This window comes from Pteropus alecto, unplaced genomic scaffold (assembly GCF_000325575.1).
Source record: "Pteropus alecto unplaced genomic scaffold, ASM32557v1 scaffold215, whole genome shotgun sequence".
NCBI classification, from domain to species: domain Eukaryota; kingdom Metazoa; phylum Chordata; class Mammalia; order Chiroptera; family Pteropodidae; genus Pteropus; species Pteropus alecto.
The window spans coordinates 676795-685046 of record NW_006436287.1 but is presented as its reverse complement, the minus strand read 5'-3'; the positions used below and the strand labels follow the sequence as shown (position 1 = coordinate 685046).

The 8252-nt window shown below is 56.5% G+C and overlaps 2 protein-coding genes across 2 annotated transcripts in view; both read left to right on the top strand.

Annotated features, from left to right (window-relative positions):
* The first annotated feature begins 1567 nt into the window (after positions 1-1567).
* MFRP (membrane frizzled-related protein) lies at positions 1568-6522 on the top strand. Its single transcript, XM_006912614.1, has 13 exons — positions 1568-1674; positions 1800-1902; positions 2017-2130; positions 2251-2412; positions 2544-2757; positions 3176-3306; positions 3445-3570; positions 3804-3880; positions 4230-4378; positions 4871-5001; positions 5162-5293; positions 5863-5990; positions 6077-6522. Exons 1-13 carry the CDS (start codon positions 1621-1623, stop codon positions 6299-6301), a joined length of 1746 nt encoding a protein of 581 aa, XP_006912676.1. The 5' UTR covers positions 1568-1620; the 3' UTR covers positions 6302-6522.
* A 737-nt stretch (positions 6523-7259) lies between these two features.
* The window catches only part of C1QTNF5 (C1q and TNF related 5), a 2076-nt gene continuing 1083 nt past the window's right edge, over positions 7260-8252 (top strand). The window contains exon 1 of the mRNA XM_006912613.3: positions 7260-7691. Within this exon, the coding sequence (XP_006912675.2) occupies positions 7337-7691 (355 nt within the window). The 5' untranslated portion in view covers positions 7260-7336. The remainder of the gene's footprint in view (positions 7692-8252) is intronic.

Below are 8252 nucleotides of genomic sequence, written 5' to 3'. Positions count from 1 at the left end.
GCTTAATAGAAGACAGCTGCAAGACTCCAGAAAGCCATGCAGAGCCTTGAGCCATGAAGGACTGCTCAGATATTTCCTTGTGCATGCAATGTGTTTTGCTAGCACACAACATGAAGCCTCTGAAAAACTGCACTGTATACTCATGAATGAAAGTGAAAATAACATCAGTGTTATTACGGACATACTTTTGACTTCCCAAACCCTCTAATGCAGTCCACATCCAATTTCCAAGAAAAGGCTTATTCCCTAGACAAAAGCAGCCCAAGGCCCTGCAGGGGGTGAATAGAGTAGAACTTGGGGTGGGGGGATCTCCTGAGTGTGAGGCTGGCTGCTTTAGGATCACAGAATCTGTCTCTTTTGTTTCTTTACCCACTGGGTTCCCCACTTTGTTCTTCCTTTGCGCCTCAGCTCCAGTACTTCCAGAACAGGGTGAAAGAGGGGTATCATAAAAAAATGTGCACTTTGGATTTGCCTGGTCCTGCATTCAACTCTTGTCTCTGTGTGACCTTGGAGAAGTTACTTAACCTCTCGGAGGCTTAGTGCCATCATTTGAAAAATGGTTACGCTATCTCATAGAGTGACTAAAGGGGAGAACTGCATGTAAGACCTCTCGCTCAGGACCCAATACATAACAGACATCCTACAAATGGCAGCCAGAAATATGCTGCCTCTTCACCTCCTGCTCTGCCTGACTCTCAGCCTGAGCTTGGCTAACACAAAACAAATTAACCATCCCTTTCCTTTCTCCCTGGGGACAGCTAGGCCAGGCTGAGAATTTCCAAGAAAACTTCACTGATGGATAAAGAGGCATGAAGTAATCTTGTTTGCAGAGTATAGGCTTCCTGTCCTGCAACAGCAGATGGCACCAACTGCCACATTCCACAGCCAATCTGAGGGGCCCTTCCTGAGCGATACTGTCCAAGGCTTTGGGCACCTTCTCCTTCTCCTCTGTCCTTTCTCTTGCAGGCTGAAGGACTCTAGGAAGAGGCAGCTAACCCCTCAAGCTCCCCAGCTCACATTAGCACTGACATAAGCAGCCCATACACACCACATTCTTCCTATAATGGCTTATCTTCTATTGCTGGTCACACAGATGCTTTACCAAGGGCCTTACACAGACCCAGGCTTCACTAATGCCCCAGTCACCCTTAGGGACTCATGGGCCTTGAAGCTGTCAAACCCTTACACTCAACTTCTAAGGCTCCCTCATGCCTGCAAAGCAGCCACATTGTCCTTCTTCCCTCCTAGCGCCCCTCAGGTGTTCACTCACCCCACCACCACCACCACCACCACTACACACAGACACACACACACACACACACAGTGCCTAGTTTCTTCTGTGGGATGTTCTCAGCCACTGCCTGTGCCTTTAAGGACTGCCGCCCTGTGCCACGGTCTTGACCTCAGCATCCTCAGCTGAGTTGGATTAAGGGACCATTTCATGCCTTTGCAAATTCCTTCTGGTTACTGTCCCTTCCCCCACACAGAGGCAGAGTAGCCAGTAGCCTGAACCAGTCTGCCAAGGGTGGCCTGCAAGTTGGTCTAGCCCATTCCCTCAGGTGGGGGAGGGAGGCTTGGGCTGTCACAAGGACTCCAGAAAGCCATGCAGAGCCTTGAGCCATGAAGAACTGCTCAGATGTCATCCTGTGTGTGGAGGCGACAGAGCTGAGCAAGGTAAGGGTCACACAGAACCACTCTCCCAAGACCCAGCTGCCTGCCTAGGGCTGACCGTGCCCAGTGGACACACCTGCCAGGTAATGCTGCCACTTGCCCTCAGCCTTCAAGTTTCTCCCTTTCAGACTGAATTCTGCAACCCTACTTTCGAGCCTGAATTGGGGCAACCTTGCTCTCCACTGGCCTTTCAGGAAGATGCCAGCTGCAGCATCCAAGCTCCCTGGCATGGTAACCATCTCTGGGGCTGACTGGGGGTAGGACTGAGAAGCCCAGGAGCTGAGGGCACTGTGAGGGATGACTGAGGGAAGTTGGCTCTGAAAATCCCACCCCACCTGCCCTCAGGTCGGCGTACTCGAGGGCTGCAGCCAGACTGCCATTTCTCCTGGCTGTGTGTCCTCCTGCTGGCCAGCCTTCTGCTCCTGCTGCTGGGGCTGCTGGTGGCCATCATCCTGGCCCGTAAGTATCCAGGCTCTCCTTGGGAGAAGGGCTTTAGAACAAGAATCCATGAGCTATACTAGCTGTCCCTCCAGGCATCCAGCTCTTCTGAACCCTACTCCTTCATCTTCCTGCCTCCAGAGTTGCAGGCTGCACCCCCTTCTGGGGCCTCCTATGATCCACTGCCTGCCCGAGGCCTCGCCACCACTGGCACCACCTCTACCACCACTACCACCACCTCTGAGGCAAGTGAAACCCCTAAAGGGCAGCAGGAGGCAGGCATGAACCCCACACCCCAGCCCAGTGAGTACTAAGGGCAGACCTTCCTGAAGAAGGGCCCAAGATGGCAGGAGGAAGGGGGGCCAGGAAGATGCACACTGGAAAAAAGGGTCTCTCTCTTTTTGACCTCTGAATTCTAACCCCCATCTCTGCAGCCTGTGGGGGCCTCCTTCCTGGACCAAGGGGCTTCTTCAGCAGCCCCAACTACCCAGACCCTTACCCACCCAATGCCCACTGCGTGTGGCACATCCAAGTGGCCACAGACCATGCAATACAGCTCAAGATCGAAGCTCTCAGCTTGGAGAGTGTGGCCTCCTGTCTTTTTGATCGCTTGGAAATCTCCCCTGAGCCTGAAGGCCCCCTCCTCAGGTGGGTCCCATTGTCCCCAGGAGGTCCCACTCCTGTCCCAAACCACTATCTGGAGGGCAGAGCCAGGGAGCTGCAGTGGGAAAGGCCTGACTGGGAGGAAATTGAGAGATCTGACCTCTGAGTCTGGCTCTGCTACCACCTTGCTGTATGACTTTGGGAAAGTCACTTCCTCTCTCTGACCATGGTTTCCAAAACTGTAAAATGGAGCCCCAACCTCCTTCCCCATGAATAAATGCTGCAGGGATGGATGTGCAGGTGCTAGGAAGGTCAGAGCTCCCTGGGAAATGAAAGGAGGTTTTTTGACCATATTGTCACAAGTTCAGGGTTTAAGGAAGGAGGACAACAGGGCCCAGGCAGGCTCTATTCTGGCTGGCCCTGTGTTCTGAGCCTCCATCACCCCCAATCTGGCTTCTTGCAGAGTGTGTGGGAGAGTGCCTCCCCCAACACTCAACACCAATGCCAGCCACCTCCAAGTGGCCTTCGTCTCTGACAGTAGTGTGGAAGGATTTGGTTTCCATGCCTGGTACCAGGCAGTGGCTCCTGGGCATGGTGAGTGTTTTCCAACCGTGTCCCCAGCTACCTGTCAATGGTCCACTTCTCTCCCCTCCGGCCACTCCCAGCACTGTCAAAAGAGGTAGAGACTCTGACTTGTTTCTTAATCCAGATGTCCCCTGCCCCCTGCCCCAGGGAGCTGTGCCCATGATGAGTTCTCCTGTGACCAGCTCATCTGCCTGCTACCTGACTCAGTGTGTGATGGTTTTGCCAACTGTGCTGACAGCAGTGACGAGACCAACTGCAGTGCCCAGTTCGCAGGTATGGGTCCCACCAGCCCTGGGGGGCGAGGGGGACTGACTTCAGGCATCTGATCCAGCTTCAGGCTGGGTTCCCCAGTTCTGGCTCAGCCCCAAACCTGCCTAGTGATTCTTCTGGCCCAGAACTTGTTTCCCTATGAGCATGGCCAAAACTCTCCTCTGCAATCACTGCCAGCCCTGTTGGGCAAAGGTACAGACCCTGGCCAACTCATGAGCCCATTCTTCTCTCTACAGGATGTGGAGGGAACCTGACTGGGCTCCAAGGCACTTTCTCTGCTCCTGGCTACCTGCAGGAGTATTTTCACCAACAGGTAACCCAGTACTCCATGAGGATGGCAGTGTGGCATCCACGTGTTAGTGTGATTGGAAACAGCATAGTAGACACTGCCTTATACTTGAGAAGGTCAGAGATCAAGCAGGCAGGAAGGAAACATTAGTAAGTGCCTACTACATACCAAGATGTTCCCGTGCTCGGTGAACTGATCTGAGACCAGACAAGTTAAAATGCCCTTCCTGTATGAAAAAGTGCCTATGATGAGAGCTAGGTGGGCAGTGCCCACCCACTCCCTGCCTAGCCTGCAACAGGGAGGAAGCCCTTCTGGTGCTCAGCCTGGATGCCCAGAAGGAACTATGAATGACACCATCTGTGCCCTCCCACAGCTTTGCACCTGGCATATCTCAGTGCCTGCTGGACATGGCATAGAACTACAGTTCCACAACTTCAGCCTGGAAGCTCAGGATGAGTGCAAGTTTGACTACGTGGAGGTGTATGAGACCAGCAACTCAGGGGCCCTCAGCCTCCTGGGCAGGTATCCGGAGAACCTGCTGATCAACTCCATCCTCCACAATCTGACAGTAACGACTTCCTACAAATTAGCCCAACTTATTCCTTCGCTTCAGTTACTTCAAGCCAGAGGTCTCTTCACTTCATCCTAAAGAAGGCTTGTCCTTTCTTACCACAAAGCCTTTTCTCCTTATATCACCCTTCTCCAGGACACCCTTTCCCAGTCCCTCCTTCTCCCAGTTCTCCCACCAGCAGATCCATTTTCACTTCCCTCAGGAACACTACCTGATTTTTCCCATCTCAAAGTGGCTCGAGTTCAAGCAGTTTAATACTCTGTCTACTGAATATAAGTGTCTTCCTCACTAGACCCTAAGTTCCATGACACAGCGCCTGTGCCTCCCATCCCCCTCTGGCATTGCTCAGAGCGCCCAGCTCTGAGTGAGACCTGTGGGAGGCCTCAGTGCACGACCGCCTGCCAAGGGGCCCCACGCCCAGGACTGTTCTCTGCTTTGGGCAGGTTTTGCGGAGCAGAGCCGCCCCCTCGCCTCATCTCCTCATACCACCAACTGGCTGTGCTCTTTAGGACAGATCGTGGCATCAACAGCAGGGGTTTCTCAGCCACCTACCAAGCCCTCAATGCCACAGAGAGTAGGTGCCCTTGGGTGAATGGGTGTAGGCAGTAGAGGAGTCTCCAGGAAAACGAGGAAGGGCTCCAGACCCTGATCAGGGCACTGTGAAGGCAGTGGAGGGGGGTGAGGGGGGAAGGACAGGCATGTCCAGGGCACTGCCATCCCCCCTGTGCCTACAGACCCCTGTGGACCCAGAGAGTCCTCCTGCCGGGATGGAGGGTGTAAGAATCTGCAGTGGATGTGTGACACATGGAGAGACTGCACAAATAGCAGTGATGACAAGTGCAGCAGGCCCTTGTTCCCACCCCCAGGTGAGAAGCCTGCCTCAGGGACCCGTGGGCAGGGCCTGGCAGGCCTGAGCAGGCTGGGTGCCCATTCCCATCATATTTCATAACAGCTATCCCTATCCTCCCTGACGAGGGGGGTTCACTACCCTGATTCGTCAGAGTCCTGGTGGTGGCAATGGTACTTAGTGTCACTCCCAAGGTAAATGGGAATCTGGGAATGGATTGTTGAGCCTTCAAGTACCAGTCCAGCCTTGTCACACAGAGAGAGAGAGCTCCTCTCCATAGCCCACCTCAAAGATGAAGGTGAGATCAGGGGAGTTCTTTCTAGATGCTGAGTGGTCTCTGCCAATGCTGGTGCCTCATGCTCCCTGAGATCCAAGAGGTGCCTGTATGATGCCCAGGGCTGGTCAACAATGCTTGATGAAGGCTCTCGAGGATGACAGAATCCTCGACGTGTGTAAAGCATTTCTCCATTTTATCTCCTTTGATTCTCACAACAACCCCCTTCTGACCCATATATAGTGATTGATTGACTTGCCCCCAGTTACACAATGAGTGGTCCCCACAGTGATCCTCCCCTCCCACCCCTGCAGAGCTGGCCTGTGAGCCCATCCAAGTAGAGATGTGCATCGGGCTGAGCTACAATACTACGGCCTTTCCCAACATCTGGGTGGGCATGGCCACCCAGGAGGAAGTGGTGGAGATCCTCAGAAGTTACAAGGTGCTCTGAGCAGAGATAAGGAGGGACTGCCAGGAAGGGGAGGGCGCCTGAAGAGCAGGCGCCTGAGGGCTGATCTCCTTCCACAGAGCCTGACAAGTCTGCCCTGCTATCAGAACTTCCGGAGGCTCCTCTGCGGGCTGCTGGTGCCCCACTGCACCCCACTAGGCAGTGTCCTTCCCCCTTGTCGCTCCGTCTGCCAGGACGCAGAGCGTCAATGCCAGTCGGGCCTGGCATTACTGGGCACCCCTTGGCCCTTCAATTGCAACAGGCTGCCTGAGGCACTAGGCCTGGAAGCTTGTGCCCAGCCCTGACTCTGAAGTGGGCCCCTGCCCTCTCCCTGTGCATCCTCCCTTGCTAATCAGGGCAGGCAGGGGGACAAAAGAAGGGGGACCAGCATGGGATTCTGCCCATCCTCTCTGGGGCCTTCCAGGGAGGGGAGAAGTCCTCAATTGAGCTAATGAGACCCTCTCACTCTCCCAGCTCCTTCTCTGTCCCTTTATGGCCCCAGCAGCTGGCCTGTCTCCTCAATCTGGACTGCTTCCCACCCAAGCCTCTGACACCCATTTCCTATCTTCGGTCTTCCCCCTTTCCATCTGCATTTCCAGGTTCTTCATTACCCACTTTTTGACTTTTTCATTTATTCAATAAAGAGTTTTGAGTACCTAGAAATGTGGCAGGCCCAGTTCTAAGTCCTGGGGGGTCCATCTGCCTCTAGAACTCTCCAACCTCAGTTCTCAGCTTATATTTCTCCTGGGAGGGAGTCTTGTCCTTGGTCTCTGTCGCTGCACTCTCTCTCCTTCCAGCTCCCTGGAGCAGCTGGTGCCCCGAGTGTCGTCTCACGGTTCTGCCTCTGTGTGGGGCTCAAGTCTCTCTCCCCATCCTCCCTCTCCCAAAGTTTGGCCGGCCGCCGGGCGACACCACGAGTTATTTCCCTATTTCTCGTCCCGGAGTTCTTGGCCCCTGAACAACTGGTTTCCTCTTGGAGTCTGGGAGGAGCAGAGCGGAGCCTGCAGAGAACGAACCAGGGCCAGGGGGACCGCTAGGGAAGGTGGTGCCAGGCTGGAGAGCGGCGCAGGGGAGGGAGGAGGGGTCAACTGGAGGGTCCACAGTAGCAAGCGCCCCGAAGGAGGTCAAAGAAAGTGCAAGCGGCCGCGGGAGCCGGGAGGGGGGTGAGTCTGGTGGAGGAGGAATGGGGATGGGGGAGGGGACTGTGGGAAAAACTGGGCGCAGGCCGGGCTGGTGGGGGAGGGGCCGGCCTTCCCTTCGCTCTCCGTTTTCCTCTCAGAGTTCTCGGGTCTCGGGGCGCCCCATTATTTGTTCCTTCACGGCCGCTCAACCCCAGGGGCATGGCAGTGGGTTGGGGACCAACTCGGCCGCGCTGGGGTCGGGGGCGAGACAGGTCCCGGGATTCTGGAACCCGACTCCTGCCCTGCCTGGCCCACAGACTACGAAAAGATCCCGGCGTTCCAGCTCCCGGTGCCAGCGCAATGAGGCCGCTCCTCGCCCTGCTGCTCCTGGGCCTGGCGGCCGGCTCGCCCCCTCTGGACGACAACAAGATCCCCAGCCTATGCCCGGGGCACCCCGGCCTTCCAGGCACGCCAGGCCATCATGGCAGCCAGGGCCTGCCTGGCCGCGACGGCCGCGACGGCCGCGATGGCGTGCCTGGGGCTCCCGGAGAAAAAGGCGAGGGCGGGAGGCCGGGTAAGAAGGCCACAGGGACGTCGGAGCTGGCGCGGCCCCTGCTACAGCTCTGCGGGGCCCGAGGGCCGGTGGCTTGGGATTCCCGCCAGGGGGCGCCGCTCCCGTCCCGCCCATTCCCGCTCTGCCCCGGGAGGGGACAGGAGTGACTCAGCCGGCGGGGCCAGAACTCCTGGGGCCTTTTTTTACTAGCCCTGCAGGACACGGGGACGAGGTGGGGGGACCCTGGTGCACCTGGAAGCACTAGCCGGGGAGGTGGCGGCTGGGGAGTTAGAGAGGAGGGAGAGGCTTCTTAGTGTTGCTCCCGTCCCGCCCATTCCCGCTCTGCCCCGGGAGGGGACAGGAGTGACTCAGCCGGCGGGGCCAGAACTCCTGGGGCCTTTTTTTACTAGCCCTGCAGGACACGGGGACGAGGTGGGGGGACCCTGGTGCACCTGGAAGCACTAGCCGGGGAGGTGGCGGCTGGGGAGTTAGAGAGGAGGGAGAGGCTTCTTAGTGTTGCTCTCCGCGCACCCCGCTGCGGGCGGACCGGCTGCTACCATCCCCTGAACAGCCCCTTCCCCC

Bases quoted from the DNA above. Each gene is read 5' to 3' on its own strand.
- MFRP (XM_006912614.1), top strand. From the start codon at position 1,621: ATGAAGAACTGCTCAGATGTCATCCTGTGTGTGGAGGCGACAGAGCTG. The intron at 3,307-3,444 runs GTGAGTGTTTTC...CCCCTGCCCCAG, and splicing joins GGCAGTGGCTCCTGGGCATG to GGAGCTGTGCCCATGATGAG. The intron at 3,881-4,229 runs GTAACCCAGTAC...GCCCTCCCACAG, and splicing joins AGGAGTATTTTCACCAACAG to CTTTGCACCTGGCATATCTC.